The sequence below is a fragment of the Rhinatrema bivittatum genome, chromosome 3 (genome assembly GCF_901001135.1).
Source record: "Rhinatrema bivittatum chromosome 3, aRhiBiv1.1, whole genome shotgun sequence".
NCBI classification, from domain to species: domain Eukaryota; kingdom Metazoa; phylum Chordata; class Amphibia; order Gymnophiona; family Rhinatrematidae; genus Rhinatrema; species Rhinatrema bivittatum.
This window is the reverse complement of record NC_042617.1, coordinates 215,190,836-215,211,701: the sequence shown is the minus strand read 5'-3', so window position 1 is coordinate 215,211,701 and position 20,866 is coordinate 215,190,836. Positions and strand designations below refer to the sequence as shown.

General features: G+C 45.1%; 1 protein-coding gene across 1 annotated transcript in view; it reads right to left on the bottom strand.

Annotated features, from left to right (window-relative positions):
- Positions 1–14,483, bottom strand: part of ABCB10 (ATP binding cassette subfamily B member 10) — a 244,031-nt gene extending 229,548 nt beyond the window's left edge. The window contains 1 exon segment of the mRNA XM_029594183.1: positions 13,948–14,483. Within this exon segment, the coding sequence (XP_029450043.1) occupies positions 13,948–14,338 (391 nt within the window). The 5' untranslated portion in view covers positions 14,339–14,483.
- Between the last annotated feature and the right edge of the window lie 6,383 nt (positions 14,484–20,866).

The following is a 20,866-nucleotide window of genomic DNA, read 5'->3' as shown; positions in this document are numbered from 1 at the left end:
AAAAATACGGTATATCTTTTTGGAGATGCGGCGACCAGAACTGTACACAGTATTCAAGGTGCGGTCTCACCATGGAGCGATACAGAGGCATTATGACATTTTCCGTTTTATTCACCATTCCCTTTCTAATAATTCCCAACATTCTGTTTGCTTTTTTGACTGTCGCAGCACACTGAACAGACGATTTCAATGTGTTAATCCACTATGACGCCTAGATCTCTTTCTTGGGTGGTAGCTCCTAATATGGAACCTAACATTGTGTAACTATAGCATGGGTTATTTTTCCCTATATGCATCACCTTGCACTTATTCACATTAAATTTCATCTGCCATTTGGATGCCCGATTTTCCAGTCTCACAAGGTCTTCCTGCAATTTATCAAAATTTGCTTGTGATTTAACTACTCTGAACAATTTTGTATCATCTTCAAATTTGATTACCTCACTCCTCGTATTTCTTTCCAGGTCATTTATAAATATATTGAAAAGTAAGGGTCCCAATACAGATCCCTGAGGCACTCCACTGCCCACTCCCTGCCACTGAGAAAACTGTCCATTTAATCCTACTCTCTGTTTCCTGTCTTTTAGCCAATATTTAAAAAGGGCTCCAGGGGCGATCTGGGAAACTACAGACCGGTTAGCCTGACTTCAGTGCTGGGAAAAATAGTGGAAAGTGTTCTAAACATCAAAATCACAGAACATATGGAAAGACATGGTTTAATGGAACAAAGTCAGCATGGCTTTACCCAGGGCAAGTCTTGCCTCACAAATCTGCTTCACTTTTTTGAAGGAAATATTGGGGTTACATTAGCTATCCTCCAGTCTTCAGGTACAATGGATGATTTTAATGATAGGTTAATCAAGTATTAAGCAACATATATCCAACTGGCTTTTCGAAGAGAATACTGAAGAGCTAAGCTTGCTGTATGGGTATATGTAAGGTGAGGTCAGCTTTGAAATCTGACTCCGTCTCCCATCTGCTATCAGGAGAGCACAATACCAATTGGTCCTGAGTCCATCTGTCTACATTAAGGAAAACAAAATTATCAGGTAAGTAATTTCTCCATTACATTGACTCCCTCACAATAGGGTTAGGTTGGTATATTTGATTGCTGTATTATGTCTAGTTTCCAGCTAATTTCTTTAATTTTCTTAATTATTTTTGCTTGTATATTGTATGCTACGTTTAGTAGGCCTTCCCCTTTGATGGGATTCGATTTACATATGTACATTATAATATTTTTATGTTTTCTTGTACATATTTGATGATTTCCCTGGCATGTGATGGATATCATGTAAATTTTAAAACTATTTAAAAATAAAATAATGCCAGAAAATAACTAAATAAAAATTCACATTAATATACACATTTATGGAAATGTGCCAAAAGAACTGCTGCAAAATGTCAGAAATGTTTCAATTCTTGCTACAGAATCTCCCCTTGACCTGCTGCAGGAAACTGGGGGCTGTGTCTGATAGGGAGGAAAAACTCGGTGGGGGGGGGGGGGGCGCTTTATGTCCGGGATGGCATAGTGCCCAACAGGATAAGAATTCTGCAAGAGACTAAATGCACAATAAAATCTTTATAGGTAGAAATCCAATGTGTGTCGGAGAAAAGTATAACGATAGGCATATATTATAGTCCACCTGGCCAAAATGGTGAGACGGATGATGAAATGCTAAGAGAAATTAGGAAGCTAACCAACTTGGTAATGCAGTAATAATGGGAGACTTCAATTACCCCAATATTGACTGGGAAAATGTTACATCAGGACATGCTAGAGAGAGGCCTGGATGGAATAAATGATAGCTTTATAGAGCAATTGGTTTAGGAACAGAACGAAAGAGGGATCTATTATAGTTCTAATTCTAAGTGGAGCACAGGATTTGGTGAGAGAGGTAACGGTGGTGGGGCCACTTGGCAGCAGTGATCAAAACATGATCAAATTTGAATTAATGACGGAAGGGCAACAATAAGTAAATCCACGGTTCTAGCACTAAACTTTCAAAAGGGAAACTTTATTTCTATTTTTCTCATTTTATCAAACTGAAATGTGCAGCTACAAAAGTTAACAGTGTAAAACAGGCTGCCTGTGAGGGTTTGTCTGTATTTTAAAGGTCCAGTTCTTGTATAACTTGAATTCTTGCTGTGAAAATGATGGTAATTATTACTGGTTTTATGGCATTATGGTCCTCTCTTCCTCATTTCTCTTTTAAACAGAAGTTTGTTCTTTATTAATTTCATTTGCATGCAGAAAATGGTTTTGAATGTTCTTGCAGAAATTTTTTTTATTCTCATATTTTACTGTAACTGCTGTTAGTAGATTAGGCAATTATTTTAAGGGATGGATTTAGCTCAATTTTCCCTCTAAGGATTGGGATGCTGTGAGCATAAAACTGATAGGCTTTTTGCATCAAAGAAAGTAATGCTCACAAGATAATGTAGGAGGGTGGACTGTGTTCTAGGGCACCTGGCCACAGCAAATTTTCTGGTGCACCACCAATTTCTGCAGTCACCCTCAACACCAGTGCAACTTCAGGGGATACTTTTAAAATCTCATGAAAATAGTTTTTAACATATCTATATCTATCCAAATCTTCTAAAAAAAAATAAAAATCTATTTTACTCTTTAAGGAAACAAAATGGGTTTTGTGTTGCACAGCTAATTCAAAGATAAATTAAGCTATCAGCACTATCACAAGGAGGCAGTGGCAGAGGCAACTTTTGCACTTATTATTTCAGCTTCCAGAAAGTTATTTGACTTGCTAGTCCCAAATCATGGTTCATATCTGTCCAGACACCTGCTCCAAATTGTTTCTACATGTACAGGCTTGCAGAGGTAAAATAGCTAGGACGGTTCAAAGATTCACTTCCAGCCACTGAAGAGTCTCTCTCGAGCTTCGCTACACCAGATGAAACACTTTTGTTTTAACAAAGTAATTTTTAAGAAAGGGAGAGCACCCTTGTGCCTCCAGCACACTGCTGTTCTCAGGAAAGGTAGCATGCTTCTCTGCACAAGGACAGGGGATCCGGCTCAGCCCATACTCCCCATCAAGCTCTGGGGCAGATGATGCACCCATAGGGGTACTTAGACTTCATGGGCACCCCCTAGGTAGCCAAGGGTGCATAACATAGCCACCGCCCTTGGGGTCAGGAATAAAGAAGCGGGTAGTCTCAGGACAGCGAAGGACTGGGGCGAAAGAGAAGAGAGAGTGAGCAAGAGAAAGTGATGTCAGGGGTCAACAAGTAACCTGAATGTGATGCAGACAGAAGAGGAACAGCAAGGGGCCCAAATGAGACTGGGCAGACACAGAGGGGTGTGAGACCACATTGAAAGGCAGACAGATGAGGAGCAGCAGGGACACAAGAGAGATCCAGATGTGGAGCGGCGAGGGACCACATAGAGATGCAGGCAGAGGAGGTGGCCAGGGACCTGAGAGAGATACAGCAATGGAGCAGCATGGAAATAAATAAGGCAGGGCAGAGGGCCCCTATGGACCCAGAGATCATGTGAACTACTGAACTGCTGAAACTGAGAACATGAGAAGGTAACCTGCATGGAATGGCAATTATTACCCTTAAGAGAAAACATAGGGGTAACTGCATGGAACAGCAGTTACCACTCTAAATAGAAGATATGGGGGTAACTGCACAGAATGGCAGTTGCTACTCTTACCTGAAAGCATGGACCCAGACATTTTGGGCTTCAAGAATAGAAAAGTATGTTGGGTGTGATTCTGTGCACACACAACAAATTCACACCAACAAGTTCAAGGAGGCACGGCACACACACACACACACACACACCAGATTCAGCAGGCAGGTGGACTACAGGATTAGAGACCATAAGTATGATGTGGGTGTTTGAGCACACACACACACACACACACACATACACATGGATGGAAGGGAAGGGGTGAGAGCAGAATACCTCTCAGATTATTGTCTTCTTTAAAGAGAACATGCTGTGAGAGTCATAAGTTTTATAAGCAAACAAATATCAATTGTGTTAAATTATGAGCAAAATCATTGCTGCGCTCCTGCCTGCTCTTCGCCCGCGCTCCACCCTCTCTACTTGTGTGGTGACTCCCTCTAGGTCTGAGGGACAGCTTGCTGCTGCGGAGTCTCCCTGCCGCGTCCCTCGGAATCCCCGGGCTGGCTTGACGCTGCGGATCCTCCTTGTTCCTGATGATGTAAGGGCGCGCGCGCACTCCAGAGTTTGTACCGGCAAGGGCGCAAACCTCGGGGGCGTCCCCCCGTAGTAACGTCATCCGCTTCCAACTTAAAAGGCCTTTGTTTGCAACTACGAATCGAGTTAGCAAGGACTCGAATCATACTCCTCTGGTTATGATTCGCCCAAGCTACTCTGCCTTCTTGTTCTTACCTGGAGTACCCGCTCCTTGGGGGCTCTGCACTCTCTTTTTGATTTCAGATTGCTAAGACAGGATCTGGTACTCACTCCTCGAGGGCCTACGTCCATGAATGCTCAGAAGACTCCTTACTGCCTGGAAGCGATCGCAGACATGAACACTGTGAGTTATATTACAGATAGGAATCGGTACTCGCTCCACGAGGGCCTATATTCCTAATCCCTGAAGACTCTCTTCTGTCTAAGACGTTATCACAGGTACGGAGATTGTGAGTTCTTATTCCAGACTGCATTTAGGAACCAGTACTCGGCTACGGCTCCTGTTCCTGAATATACTGAAGACTCTCAGCTGCATAGAAGCCATTACAGATATCTACAATTGTGAGTGTATCATCTACTACTGGTTATGTATCCAGCATACCCAGTCTACTCACTACCTATAGTCTCTCTCTACAGCTCAGCAACTCAGAGATCGCAAATCCAGTATCTGAGAGACTTCAGCCCTGCCAGGCACATCAGCTCACTACTGCCACCTCTGGTGGTTCTACTTCCTGTCTAATAAAGAACTATCTGTGTTTGTCTCCATACTCCAGCCTAGCCGGTGGTCCCTCTCAGGATAACTTCCTGGGGGCGCTGCCATCTGCCATCGACCCAAGGATTCACCAATTCCATTAAGTGTTTCTTCCTTGCACTGCTAGAGTGGTATCATACAGACTGCCACTCTGTGGGAGCCAACCCACAACAGATCATAAACTCTGCCTACGGAGTATTACAAATTGCTAGCTCCTCCCCTTGGGGGAGCAGCATTGAACAATCAAACAGGTATTAGTAATGAACTATGGCAGTATGTGGAATGGAGGAGTTGGGCAACATGACAGAGGCAGTAAACCAGATTATCTGAATTTGCTAGTTATGATAATGCATTATATAAGAAGCTGTTTAAGATATACAAAAGCAAGAAAATGGATGGGTTCCCCAGCATTACAAAACTGCAGTTTTTTATAAAAAGATCCAGTGCTATAAAAGGATCTGACTGGTAGCAAATTCAATAGTTAGGGGTTGATGGAAGAATATGATGAGAGCAGCACCAAGGGGGTTTGAGGTAGAGAGATGGAGGAGAGAGGTGGTATGTATATTTACTATGTATAGACAGATATATAACTAGTTATACATTATATGATACATGCGAATTGTTTAGCTAGGTTGAGATATATATTTAATGAACTTTTCAATAAGCTTGCCTACAAGTTGTATCCTACTATCCTTGAAAGGGTTAACAAATGACAACAGTTTACAGTATAAGAAAATAATAGTTCAGTTATGAATTGCTAAACTTGTTTGTCAAGGTTCCTTTGATATTAAATTATAACTTAAGGGGAAACGTAAGAAAACGTGTAGCTTAAAACTTTCTGGAGGAGATTGCTGGTATTATAAATTAAATCAATCTTTCAATGAGATGACAGATTAATCAAAGGATGTCATTGTCTCCTTTCAAAAAAACTGGACAGATAGGAAGTCAGCACTTGTGAAAACAGCAAGTAGGGAATAAGCAATGCTCAGTTTTGTTAAAAGTTGAGGAAGCTCATAATATACATATCAGGCCGATACAGTATGGTATGCTCAGCCAAGGGCACCGTTTAGCACCCGTTTGGCTGTGTGTTTTCGACTCGCATCTATTACCCCTTAAACTGTAAGGGGTAATAGCGCCTCGAAAACATGCAGCCAACCTCACGAAAACTAATAGCACTCATCACATGCAAATGCATATTGGTGAGCCTAATAGTAAGTCGCTCGGGATACTGAAAGTAAAACGTGCGGCCAAGCTGCACGTTTTACTCTCAGGAATTAACACCTACCAGTTATAAGCAACCCGGGAAAGTGTACAGAAAAGCATAAAATACTGCTTTTCTGTACACTCTCTGACTTAATAGCCTAGTAATATTTGGTGGGCACCAAAAACTAAATAAATAAATAAAAAATCTGCCCGCTGGTCAGCGAGTTAAAAAAAACAGACGCTCAATTTTGCCAGCGTCCATTTTCCTAACACGTGGCTGTCAGCAGGTTCAAAATCCGGCGCCAGTAAAATCGAGTGTCTGTTGTCGGACCCGCTCTCAGCCATCCCTAACGCTAATAAGATGGTGCTAGGGACGCTCCTCCAACATGGAGCGCCTGCTCTCCCGCGATTTTTACAGTATCGGTCTGATTGGGAGCTAACACAGGAGACCGGACATGGCTCTTTGCTCTACAATAGTGGGAGCAGAGTAATGCAGTGGGGGAGTATATTCACATCTTTCCTAGGGTCTGCAAAACTAGCTTGGAAATTGCATTGGGACATGCTGTATGGATATAAGAGTCAGAAACCAATTGTGGGGTAAAATAGTGGAGATAGAGTTTGAAATAATTTGAGCAAGACATTTAAATGACATGTGAACAAGAGGAAATCATAGACTTTTTTCAATTTAAGGGTGGGAGTCAGAGATGTCTGCAGAGCACTGATGAACATGAGGGTTCAATCAAAACCAATTAACAACTACTTAGGAGGAATAAAGCCAGAGCCAAGAGTCTCACATTCTAGCAAAGTTCACTGTGGATATGCTAATGGAGGAGGTGAGAAGGATTAGATTGGGAACCAAACAAGAAAATACAGTCTGCTTGTGAATTTAATGTAAAGCAGCAGTCAATATTCTACAGCCTTTGGTGGGGGGGGGGGGGGGGGCAGAAATCAATACATTTTATTTAGCTACTTTGAGGACACAGATTCTGATTTTACCTAAAGGGGGGCAAAACAATTAAGCAGAGCAGAGGGTTAATTATTATTCAGGAAAATAATAGGGACACATTCTGAGTGTAGAGTTAAGAAGAAGTAAAAGATTTTGGAAATCTGGAGTTTAGGGTAAATATGCAGTGAGGGCCCCTCCCTTTTCCTGTTTGGGGGGGGGGGGTGGGGAGGGAACTTTATTATGTGGAGCTTTTCTTCCCTGGGTAAGGAAGTCTCACAAGATTGTTGAAAGAATGAATAGTGGACAAGAGGATACTTGATACAATTTATTTCAGCTTATCTACTGATACTAAGAAAATGTATAAGTATAGGGACAAGGAGGGAGGTGGGGGCATCAGGTGCATAGACATTCATATGTATATAAGATATTAATCCTAGGAGGACAAGATGGTAGCATAGAAGGAGATGGAGCGTTTGCTGCTGCTGCTGCAAATGTCCTTATATTTGAATTACCGCCATGCCAGCCAAAAGAAAGGGGAAGATAAGGATATACCCCTCCAAAGCCCTACCTCCTTTAACGCAGCTCGACATCCAACGCTTCTTCACCCAGCCGGATCTTCAGGGAGCTGGTGAAACCGCTGAGAGTCCCCGCGAAGGAGAGCGGGGAGCTCCGATGGAGGAGGTGTCCCTTAGCCCTGACCTACGTCCCTCCCCGGCACAGCGAGACCCCGGCAGAGACGCAACCTTGTTGTCCTCCAATGAAGTGGTAGGAGCGACCGGGTCGGAGGGGGAAGTTCTCAGCACAGCACTGAAAGTGGAGAGTCCTATCGCCGGAGAGGTTTTGAACTTCGGTGATGGAGGTGGTTTGACTGGCAGCCCGGAAGAGTCTCAGAGGAGGGAAAGAGGAGAGGCCCCTCTGAATGGAAGCCAAGGACAAACACCACCCAGTGCACAGGGTGAGTTCTCGCAATTACCATCTAGGCCGGAGGCGGTGACCCTAGAGGCAATATGGGACTTGGTAGCAGGTTTTGGAACTTCTTTGAATAGACTAGAAAATAAGATGGACTCTTTGGCCTATAATTTTCAGCAAATATTTCTTGCTGTCCAAGAACAGACCAATGAAATTACCAATAGGGTTGTGGAGGCTGAAAGTAAAATTCAGTCGCCCAAGCTCTAAGTGTGGCTATTATTAAAGATAAACTGGCCTGCTCAAGGCAACTGGAAATATTGGAGAATAATATTAGGCACCTAAATATGAGGATTTTGAACTTTCCTAAAGTGGCGGGGGAAATATCCTAAACTACTTTGAAGAAGTTCCTGACAGAAGCACTCTGATTTCCTCAAGATAATATTCCCTCAATAAATTCTTGTGACATTTAAATAAGAGGGCTTCTGCTACAGGGACAGCTGTTGCTGTTTCTATACCCGCAAATTTGACCAATTTCTTAGAAAATTCAAACTTGGATATATTAGATAGAAACACTTTGTTGGTATCCTTTATTGCTGTCCAAGAAGTAAATAATGTTATGAGATCCTTTTTTAGGAAATTTCCTGTATTGTTTTATGGTCTGCCAGTTAGAATATATCCTGATTTGGCCCAAGTGATAGATCAAGAGGAAGGAATTTTTATCCCTAAGTCAAAAAGTGTTATCTCATTAGGTTTCTCTTTTACCTTACGATATCCCTGTAAATGTATCTTAAAAAGGGGGGAAGAGTCCTTTATATTTTTTCAGTCAGATCAATTACATCAGTTTGTCGAAGCTCGGAAACCAACCACCTCTTCAACAATTCCTCAAAATGGGGAGAGGTCTTAATTTACATAATGTACCGGTTTAAATCTATGCTATTGCCCTAATAAGTTGGTGAATTTCCTGTTTTTCTCCTTTGAATTTTTCCTTGTCCTCTCACTGATTTCTTTTTTTCTTTTGAAAGTACAAATTGGATAAATTTGTAATGATTGTTTATTTATCTTGATAGAGAAAGTATATTGTAAAGATTATATGATTTATCTAATTGTGACAATGGTTTATATTTCCAATTTGTAAAGCAAAAATGATAAAGAATAAAAAAAAAAAAAAAAAAAAAAAAGATTAATCCTACTTAGATACCATGATTGCGGATAAGGAATACTCAGTCATTTTCAGAGCTGAGGTTGCAAGTTGCCTACACTACGGGCAAGGGGAATGAAGCAGCATTTCAAAGTCTGGCTCAGGTTAATACAGTGTAACTGAGGTCAAACCAAGGCCTCCCCTCCCCCATTTGCTGCTCTACATCAGCGGTCCCCAACCCTGTCCTGGGGGCCCACCAGCCAGTCGGGTTTTCAGGATATTCACAATGAATATGCATGAGAGAAAATTTGCATGCATTGCCTCCTTAACATGCAAATTTTCTCTCATGCACATTCATTGTGGATATCCTGAAAACCCGACTGGCTGGTGGGCCCCCAGGACAGGGTTGGGGACCACCGCTCTACATAATAATAAACTGCACATTAACAAAGGTAGATTAAAATCCCTTCCCCATATTCAGGCATGCTGCTATAACTGCATCAAGATATGGGTTTGACATGTTTTAGAATAATTGCATCTTACAGCAAAAGGTCATCTGTTTACACAGGTGATAGCATCTAAGGCAGAGGGGTGAGCCATGAAGAACCCAAAATGGTGAAGGAGGGTCTGAGATTTTTCTTGGTGCAGTAACACTCAGTAAAACAGAAAGTGTATGGAAGGGCAACTGGAAGGTCTAGGAGAAAATTAAATTAGGTGGTTAAACATAGGGTTTTCATAACCACTCAAGGGGGAGGGGGGGGGGGGGATCAATCTATTCTGATCATGGTTTTAGGTCCTATGGTAGGTTGGCTATGTTGCCACTACCAGAAAAGCTGAGAGAGGTTTCAATAACTTGGAATCAAAGGGGTTTAAAATAAAAAATATGAGTACAATACAATGAGATATGCATAAGCAGGGAAAAGTTTTATAGAAGTGCAAGTCTAAAAATAATTTCAGTAATAGCAACAATATAAATTAATAACAAAACCTGGGTGGAACCATATTCAATGCAGCAGGTCAATTAAGTAAGGCTGGTTTTAAAAAAGAAAAGTCAATTATTTTTTGAAAGATGCATAAAAGATCAAGGGGGCAAAGCGTTGCTATTTGTGACACGAGATGCAAATTAATGCACCATTAGGGCAACCACTGGGGCATTCATGATAAAGCAAATAATGGAAGAAGCATTCAAAGTGCATAATGACAAGCATCTGGGGAAAAAGGATGGAGATCCTGCTTGAGACAATATGAAATAGCTATGAGGCTGAACTATTTGGAGAAGCATTCCTAATCAGATACTTTGGGACATTTAGAGTTAGTGAGGTCGTAATCAATGTTCCCTCAAATTTTCTTTCTGTGCAACTTTTTATAAGCCAAGTTCAAATTTGTGCACTACAAGCTAGTATGTTGTGCTGTATGCACAGTTGTTGTGCTATAAACTTGTTTTAAAACCTATGGTTCAGCGATAGCAAGAAATGTGCATTCAGGAAAAGACTAGGTAGAGGTGATCCAAAATCAGATAGAAAATGCAAAAGTAATACTATGACAGGCATGGGATGAAATATTATGCCCAGTTCAGCTTGTGGGGAGTACAAATTGAGGCCTCTGGTGGAGGATCCAATTTTAAACACAAAGTTGGGACAGCACTTTCGCAGTTCCAGTTCCAGAAAGTGTTGTCAAGCTGCCTTGACATAGCAAGTAAGGACACCAAGGGTTATAGGAAACACTCTGTTGGGATTGGGGCCACATCACTGGCTAAGGATTTGGACATGGAACATAGGCAGATGCAACAAAGTAGATACTGGGAATAGGACAGGTCCAAAAGGTTTTTTTGAGGGGTGAGCAATATGGGAAATGAATGTGCTATCTTAAATTAATTATTGTATTGTGGGGGAACAAAGGACAGCTTTGAACATTGGCCCAAAAAATGGTCGTTGTAGGTCATGCCTTTTACATTGGGCAAGGAAAAGAGCATGGATATGATCAGGCGGCCAAGGACTGAGTATACCTCAGGAAAAGACAATTGTAAAATGGATACAGTGAAGAGGAATGAAAGAGAAACAGGCTAATGCCTGAGCATTTGCAGATGGCCAAGGTGCAACTAAGCCTGATAGTACCGGTAACGATTTGGTAACACAAAAAGCAATAAAGATGATAACAATAAAAGGAAGCATAGTTAATTAGTATGGTAAGGGGCCAAGAGTAACAAAGGAATAGAGAAAGACAGAAAAAAGTGAACAAAGAAGTAAGCAGTCATGTGGGGGAGCTGAAAGAAGCACAAATAGAGCATGGGAAAATAATATCCCAATGGGAAAGTTTAGTTAGGAAGGATGGGAACCACCTAACAGACATGGCTTTGGTCATTTTCAATTTAAATTTTCAGATGACAATTGAAGTTTACAAAAAAATCATACATGGGGTGGGGGGTTGGGCCCTAGTAAGGGGTTACTGGTCCCTCCTGTGGCAGTAGCTCACCAGCCAAAAGAAAGATGAAAATGGGGACACTCAAATGCAATTAGATAGTGGGCACCTGGCCTGGTGGTGGGTATTAATTAATTAATTTATTTATTATTTTTATTATACCGAGTTTCATGATATGAATCACATCAACCAGGTTTACAATTAACAATGTGAATAACTGCAGAGTAACATGGTAGAAACATTTCCCAATTCGTTAATGTTTAGTACATTGTGAGTAGCCCCCAAGTATGTTCCCATTCACGTGTATATATTCCTCCTTTAATTGTTGATACCCTCCTATATATCAAAATTTCCCCGCCCCCCCCCCCCCCCCCGCTTAGATAACCTCTTTCACATACCCCTTTAGCTAATTTCTACTTGTATAAGCTTCTCTGTTATTTGTATGTTTTTAATGTTCCTTATATAATTATGCAATAATTGTAAAGCCTGTTGCTAAGTTCTGTTCCATGTAAACCGATGAGATGTTCCCAACGTTCGTCGGTATATAAAAGTTATTAAATAAATAAATAAAGTAGGAAAGCGCAATATAAGGCAAGAATAAATAACCCCAAGGCCGGGATCCTGCACAAGCCGAGGTCCAGCTGGCCTGGGGAGTCGTGGAATAATAAACAACAAATGTGGGGGCAGCACAGTACAGTTGTCCCATCCCTGAACATCTTGGATGGCATGGCTTGATGAAGGCATAAGAGGTGCCCTATGAGGAAATGCTAAATAAGTTAGGGCTGTTCAGTTTGAAGAAGAGACAACCATGGGGGGGGATATGATAGAAGTCTACAAAGATCAGTGGGGCGCACTGTTAACCCGCATTTGGACCCGCGTTTGACGCACTAGCTCTTATTCAGTAAGGGGTAATAGCGAGTCGAAAACGCACGTCCAACCCCCCGGAAACTAATTGCGCCCGCAACATGCAAATGCATGTTGATGGCCCTATTAGTTATTCCCGCGCGATTCAGTAAGTAAAATGTGCAGCCAAGCCGCACATTTTACTTTCAGAAATTAGCGCTTACCCAAAGGTAGGCGTTAATTTCTGCCGGCACCGGGAAAGTGCACAGAAAAGCAGTAAAAACTGATTTTCTGTACACCCTCCAACTTAATATCATGGCGATATTAAGTTGGAGGTCCAAAAGTTAAAAATAATTAAAAAAAATTTTTTTTTTTTAAATCAGCCCGCGGCTTGAAAACCGGACGCTCAATTTTGCTGGTGTCCGGTTTCCAAACCCATGGCTGTCAGCGGGTTTGAGAACCGATGCCAGCAAAATTGAGCGTCAGCTGTCAAACTCGCTGACAGCCGCTGCTCCTGTCAAAATAGAGGCACTAGGGACGCACTTGTGTCCCTAGCGCCTCTTTTTACTGTGAGCCCTAATTTGAATATTCTTTTTTAGTGAATCGCGCGCACAGGAGAGTGGCCTGTGCGCTCGCCTGCTTTCCCGCAAACTTTACTGTATCGGCCTGCTAGTTAAGCTGTGGAATTCATTGCCAGATGATGTGGTTACAGCAGTTAGTGTAACTGGGTTTAAAAAAGGTTTGGATAAGTTCCTAGAGGATAAAGCCATAAACTGCTATGAGTGTAATTAATAAGCAAAAGTAGCTTGTGATCTATTGTGACTTGGATTGGTCATTGTTTGAAACAGGATACTGGGCTTGATGGGCCCTTGGTCTGACCCAGTATGGCATATCTTATGTTCTTATGTGTATATAAATAATAAATAATTTATTTATTTTTATTTAGGTTCTTTTAATATACCGATGCTCAAGACAGGTCTTATCGTACCGGTTTACAAATAACATGGGGAAACCAATAAAAAAAACATAGGAAGCGAAAAAAAAACCCATAGGAAGCGAAAAAAAAAAAATAATGGTGGAAAAGGTGGTATTGATAACAAAAGAAAAACGTTTCCTCAGCGTGAGTGCTGCATAAACACAGGTATGGGAATTTTCGTTTGGTAATACTTATTGAAAGCTGTGGTCTATACCTTTCACTGTTTTGTTTCTATTGCAAAATCAGGAGTTAATGTGTTAGGTTATGGGAAATGAATAAAACTGTGGATTTTGAACAGATGTCCCAGTGCTTATTAGGGGAGGGAAAGGGGGCGTGGGGAATTAGAGTGGGGAGAACGAGTGGTGCCGGGTGCCTGGGTTTTGTCTTAGTTTTGTGAGGTGGGGGAGGGGTAAAGGTGGTAATATTTGGCATGGCAGATCAGTTTGAAGCGTTTGAGAGTGAGTGCTCTGCCCTCCCCCATGCTGCACCTCCGAATGCAGCCTCTGCCTCATCTCCAGTGAGCACAGATCCCTCTCTGGGGCCAGCTCACCTCTCCTTCACCGGGTCGGATTACCTGCCATTCTCCAGCGCTCGGGATGAGCCAGGGCCAGCAGCCTTTTGACATCCTGGGGTGTCATCGCGTCCCTGCGCATGGGGCCGCCCTTGCTTCCTCCTCCTTCTCCATCGGACTGCGAGCTCGGCGAGCCCCCATTCGCCCGCCACTGCTGCCGCCCCCCCCAACTGCCAGGGCTAGAGGAGCGGAGGAGGAGGAGAGGGGCAGCGGAGGATGAGCAGATATTTCTCCGCTGCACTGCCCAACACTGCAGGAGCGGAGGCGAGCCGAGCTCCGGGGAGGCTGCAGGCAGCCAAGGCCGCGTGGTGGTGAATCGTATCCCAGGCCGGCGTCTAGAGGCGGACTGGAGGAGAGGAAGCAGCAGCAGGCGGCGGCAGCGGGAATACGCCATGGTCTGAGAGAGGAGCTGGTTCTCCCCACGTCCGAAAAGCAGCGAGTTCAGCGAGTCCTCGCCGCCTCCAGCGAGGAGCGCCCGGCTTTCTGCCGAGTCATTATCGGTTATCTGCAGTGGCAGGTGGGGACAGAGCTAGCCCCACCCGTAGCCACAGTCCTGCCCTGGAGGGGGAGGAAGACACTCATACATACCCTGTTTCTCTCTCTCTCTCTGTTCCCACAGCCGTGCCTGTCCTAGAGAGCCAAAGAAGGATGTCTGTTTTCAAGTTATGCTACTTTCTTCACTCAGCCCCGGGCCTGACTCCCTCTCTCTTACAGTTCCCCATGATAGATGGGATCTAACACTGATCTTTAACTTGGGACGAATAGTGGATAGTGCATTAGCTATGGACTTACAAATTGTGGCATTGGTAAAAACCAGCCTTTTTCCCCCCCCCCTTTCTCAGTTACTGTGCACGACTGTTTAGGGAGCCGGGCCTTTTTTTTTTTCCCCTTATGGCTTTTAGCAGTATAGTCAATGTATAACTAGGGCATTCTATATCTTTCGCAGTTATTACCCCTCCACTCCCCCCTTTCTTTTTCCCAACTTCCTTCAATTCACCAATACGAACATTTCTTTTACATTCCAGAAGCACAACATTGAGTGGATGAAAACAGCCACAGCCTTAACATCTTCACATAACACTGGTAACTACATCAAAGGGCAGTGGCTAACAATGGACTCGCAACACTGTTACTCTATGCCCCACCAGCACCACCATCATAGACACCTAAGTGAGGTGGCTGCCCTCCAATTTTACGTACCTTGAAAGTTGACCGCCAGCTGCAGTCTACACTGGGATGGGCATGGTGACTGCTGCTCTGTGCAGTGTGCTTGTTTCTAGCAGTGTGCTGCTGCCTCACCTACCCCCGACCATCCTTGCAGCCTTTTGATGCCACCCTTTGTGGCTTTACCTGGCCTCCTTTAGGCTTCCCAAGAACACCTGTATTATGTTATCGTGGGATTTCATGTAGTCCACTTTTGCACAGACTACCATTTATCCTGGCCTGTATCACATTAACACATTTGCCTAGGCCTCTTTTAGGCCTACTCAGACCACCCCTGCCCTGGTCTTAGGTGTCCTTAAGCAAATGTTGCTTACCTGTAACAGGTGTTCTCACAGGACAGCAGGATGTTAGTCCTCACATATGAGTGACATCATCAGAATGGAGCCCAATCACAGAAAACTTCTGTTAAAGTTTCCAGAACTTTGACTGGCCCCTACTGGGCATGTCCAGCATGGCACTAACCCTGCAGCCAGGGGTCCCCATTCAGTCTTGTTTAAAAGCTACAGGCAATGCTGAAAAATAAAATAAACGTTATGAACCCAAAACCACAGGGCAGCGGGCGGCTTTTGTGAGGAATAACATCCTGCCATTTTGCACAGAGCACCGAGCTGAGGATGTCCGAGCATGCACCAAATGTACCCAAAGGCATGCAACAGGCACAACAACTGGGGTGGAATTTGGTAGAGGGCATCCTGAACCCCACTGGGCAGGCGGAAGGGTGTTGGTACATCACGTTGTAAAGAGGTTACGAAGGACAGACTGGCCGAAGATGGAATCTTGTCTTCCGGCTTTGTCCAAGCAGTAGTGGGCTGCAAAGGTGTGGAGAGAACTCCAGGTGGCAGCCCTGCAAATGTCAGGAAGCAGCACCGATCGTAGGTGTGCTACGGAAGTTGCCATGGCCCTCACAGAGTGTGCTTTGACACGGTCTTGAAATGGAATGCCCGCTTGCTGATAGCAGAAGGATATGCAGTCCGCCAACCAGGAGGAGAGAGTCTGCTTACCCACAAGTTTCCCCACTTTGTTAGGGTGGAAAGAGACGAACAATTGAGTGCTTTCCCTGTGGGCAGCTGAACGGTCTAGGTAGAATGCTAGAGCCCATTTACAGTCAAGGGTATGCAGAGCCTGTTCTCCTGGATTGGCATGGGGCCTGGGAAAAAAGGTAGGTAGTATCACGAATTGATTGAGATGAAAATCCAAAACTACCTTAGGTAAGAATTTCGGGTGAGTGCGGAGTACCGCCCGGTCCTGCAGTTTAGTGTAAGGCGGATAGGTAACTAAAGCCTTCAATTCACTAACTCTGCAAGCTGAAGTGATTGCCAAAAGGAAAATCACGTTCCATATGAGATATCGAAGTTCACAAGAGTGAAGAGGCTCGAATGGTGGTTTCATGAGCCAACCCAGAACCAGATTAAGGTCCCAAGAAGGGGCCAGAGGACGTAGCGGAGGCTTGATGTGGAGCAAGCCCTTCAAAAAACGTGTTACAAGGGGTTGTACTGATACATGGACAACCCCGACCCCTGTATGGAAGGCGGCTACCGCACTGACATGCATTCTGATGGAATAAGTCTTAAGACCTGACTCTGATAGATACCAGAGATAGTCCAGAAACTTCGGGATTGGACAGGAAAAGGGGTCAAGGGACTAAGAAGAGCACCATGACATGAACCTTTTCCATTTGTAAGAGTAAGCTTTTCTCGTGGAAGGCTTCCGTGAAGCAATCAAGACACGGGAAACTGGTTCAGAAAGGTTAAGTGGCTGAAGGATTAACCTTTCAACATCCATGCCGTCAGGGACAAGGCCTGACGGCATGGACATTCCCAAGGGAATGTGCCTGCGGATGGAGAGATCCTGAAGTAGAGGAAACCACACTTGGCTTGGCCAGTGAGGGGCTATCAGGATCATGGTTCCCTTGTCCTGACGTAACTTCACGAGAGTCTTCGAGAGAAGAGGAAGTGGAGGGAATGCGTAGAGCAGAGCAGGTGGCCCATGAGCGGGAGAATGGGTCTCCGGGCTGAGTTTGCTGCAAATGAGAGAGCAGTACTCCACTTTGCAGTTTTGTGGGGACGCATACTAATAGTTCACGCATATCCAGCATAGCTCTCTGCTTCAATGGCAGGGGAGAAGTAAAACTAATAGTTCATACATATCCAGCATAGCTCTCTGATTCAACGGCAGGGGAGAAGTAAAACTAATACTTCACGCATATCCAGCATAGCTCTCTGCTACAACGGCAGGGGAGAAGAAAAACAACTAATAAGGGCTGAATAACAGTCTGGGTAAATAAATAAGTATGTGTGTAGCTTGCTTATTGCAGCGGTTACTACCCCTAACTAATCAAGCTTGATATTTCACTTGGATGCAGCTCCATCCCTGCTCTCTGCATTAATGGTGGGGGTGAAAGGGAAATAGAACCAAAGGTTACTAGGAGCTAAGAGAAATAGATAAGTATGAGAAAAAAGAAGTATGAAGCTTGCTGGGCAGACTGGATGGGCCGATTGGTCTTCTTCTGCCGTCATTTCTATGTTTCTATATATATATGGAGTTCACCACCGAGGGGTTGAGAGACCACTCGTGCGGTTGAAAGACGCGACATAGCTTGTCTGCCAGCACATTGTCCACTTCCGGCAACAAGGTGGCCTTGAGGTACATCGAATGGGACAGAGCTTCCTTCCAAATCTGCGCAGCTTCCTGACACGGAAGGAGCCCGAGCCTCCCTGCTTGTTGATGTAACACATGGCCACCGGATGACTTGATTTGAGAGGCGATCCTGAAATGCCCTGAGAGCATATCTGATTGCTCGAAGTTCCAGGAAATTTATTTGGTGTTTGACTTCCTCTGGAGACCAAGATCCTTGTGTCTGCAGATCGACCATGTGGGCTCCCCAACCGAGATTGGAAGCGTTGGTTGTGAGAGTGATTTGAGGGTCTGGAGCCTGGAAGGGTGTGAGTGAGTGAGTCGGTGAAGTGGACAATGGTCGACAGGGGCTGAATGGATTGAGTCCATTGAGACCTCAGAGTCCAGTGCATGAGTCTCATGGCCAAGCGAGCCATTGGTGTGACATGGACTGAGGACGCCATGTGTCCCAGGAGGACAAGAAATTGGCGTGCAGTCGCGGAGTGCTGAGACTGCAGCTGGTGAGCAAGAGACGCAAGAGTCAGTGCTCGTTGTCGAGGCAGGAAAGCCTTTGCCGGTAAGGTGTCAAAGTCTGCCCCAATGAACGACAAGGTTTGAGATGGGACTAAGTAGGATTTGTCGTAGTTGACGAGAAATCCTAATGAAATTAGAGTGTGTAAGGTTAGATTGAGGGACGACAGAGCAGCTTGCTGAGTGGGAGCCCTGATTAACCAATCGTCCAGGTAGGGATAGACATGAACACCTTGGGTTCTGAGGAAGGCTGCGACGACTACGGGGCATTTTGTAAAGACTCATGCCGCAGACGCTAGGCAAAATGGAAGCACTCGATAGTCTTGGGGCCTACTAGAAACCTCAGGTATTTGCGATGAGCTGGAGTTATCGCAATATGAGTGTATGCATCCTGGAGGTCCAGAGAGCAGAGCCAGTCTTCTCTTTGTAGAAGAGGTAGAAGCGAGCCCAAAGTGACCATCTTGAACTTTTCTCGCTGGAGGTACGTGTTGAGGGCATGTAGGTCCAGAATAGGACAGGCGCCTCCCGATTTTTTTGGGGATTAGAAAGTACCGGGAATAGAACCCTAGGCCGTGCTGAGAGGATGGTACGGGTTCTATTGCTTTGGACTGGAGGAGGAGGGAGACCTCTTAATCCAGAAGAATGGAGTGATCGGATGTTCTCCAAATTGGTACAGGTGGGGAGTCCGGTGGTACGGAAAGTAAGTTCAGATGGTAACCCTGAGCAATTATTGCCAATACCCATTGGTTGGAGGTGATTGAGTGCCATATGTTGTAGAAGTGGCACAATCGACCTCCCACTGGTATGTGATGCAGAGGGGTCTGGCTGCTGCTCTCTAGGGGAAAGTCAAAACCCTGAAGGAGGCCCTGCTTGTGGCTTTTGTTTACGTGTTTGATGAGACTGCAGTTTTTGATAAGGTCTCGTGGCACGGGATCTGGTTGGTGGCGGGTAAGACCTTTGGGTGGAAGGACTTCTTAGAGTCCTTTCTGAAGGGCTGTTTTGAAGAGAAGTCGGAAGGCATCAGAGAGAGCTCTTAGGGGCTCATGCTGGTCCTTTAGTTCCGCCACCGTCCATTGAATCTGTTCGCCAAACAGATTATCTCCGACACAAGGCAGGTCGGATAACTTGTCTTGTTCTTCAGGGCGAAGGTCAGAAGAGCCAGGTTCACCGTCTCGCCGAAATAGCAGCTGCAGCTACTCTAGTAGAAGTATCAAAGATGTCATAAGATTTCTGATCTCATGTTTGCTTGCCTCAAAAGCCCTTGTTTACTAGGGTTTGTAATTGTTCTTGAAATTGCTGAGGCAGGGAGTCCGAGAAGTCCTGTGTCTGCTTAAAAATGACCCTGTTATATTGGGTCATATAAAGCTGATAGGTGGCAATTCGGGAGTTGAGCATTGACCCTTGGAAGACTCGGCGACCAATGGTATCTAGGAACTTCCGTTCCGTGCCAGGGGGAACAGAAGAGTGAGGCTTTAACCTCTTCGCTCTCTTCTGTGCAAACTCAACCACAACAGAGTAGTGATCGAGTTGTGATTTCTGAAAACCTGGAGCTGACTGCACCAAATAGGTAGTGTCAGCTTTCCTGTGTACTAGAGCAATGGAGCCAGGATGTTCCCAGTTCTTCTTAAGGAGATCCAGAAGGACCTGATCCTCATGCACAAATCTTATCTAGCTAGCCTGCATGAGCTGGATGAAAGACCACCCCCCCCCCCCCCGCCAAAAATCCCTCGTTCAGCGCCAATGACCACTGGACCGGCCGCGGAGCCTCAGGGACCAGTTCGGGTGGTCCCGGGGGTGCCCCCCCCCCCCAGGTCCTTGGACCACGCTGCTTCCTCAGATTCGGGGGATGACCCCAGAGCCCTTCGTCTTTTTCGTAAGGAGGAGTTAGAGCCCCTCCTCCCTTTTGTTTTGGAGGAGCTGGGTCTGGAAAGTTCCTCCGTGGATAATCTCATGGCCTCACTCCCTAAGGATATGAACCCGGTTTTGGGAGGGCTCCGGGCCCCGGCCTTTCCCTTCCACCCCATGCTTAAGCTCCTTATCCTGCGGGAATGGGAGGCTCCTGAGGGTGCGCTCCGGGTGGGGCGTGCGATGGATAAGCTCTATCCCCCTCCTGGAAGAGGGCTTAGAGCTGTTGCGATATCCATCGGTGGATTCTTATGTTTCTGCAGTGGCCAAGCACACCACGATTCCGGTGGAAGGTTCCACGGCCTTGAAGGATTCACAAGATCGTAAGCTGGAGGCTCACCTGAAGCGCATCTTTGACATCCTAGCCCTGGGGGTTCGGGCATCTTGCTGTAGCAGTCTCATGATGCGGGCGGGCCTCCAGTGGGTCCAACAGTTACTCTGCGCCCAGGAGCTTCCGCCAGGTGAGGCAGAACAAGCCGAACGTCTGGAGGCAGTAATCGCTTACGTGTCAGACGCCCTCTACGAGTTGGTCCGTGTGCAGGCGAAGGCGATGGTTTCGGCAGTGGCTGCCCGGCGGCTCCTTTGGCTACGCCACTGGTCGGCTGATCAGTCCTCGAAGACCCAGCTGGGCACGTTTCCCTTCAAAGGT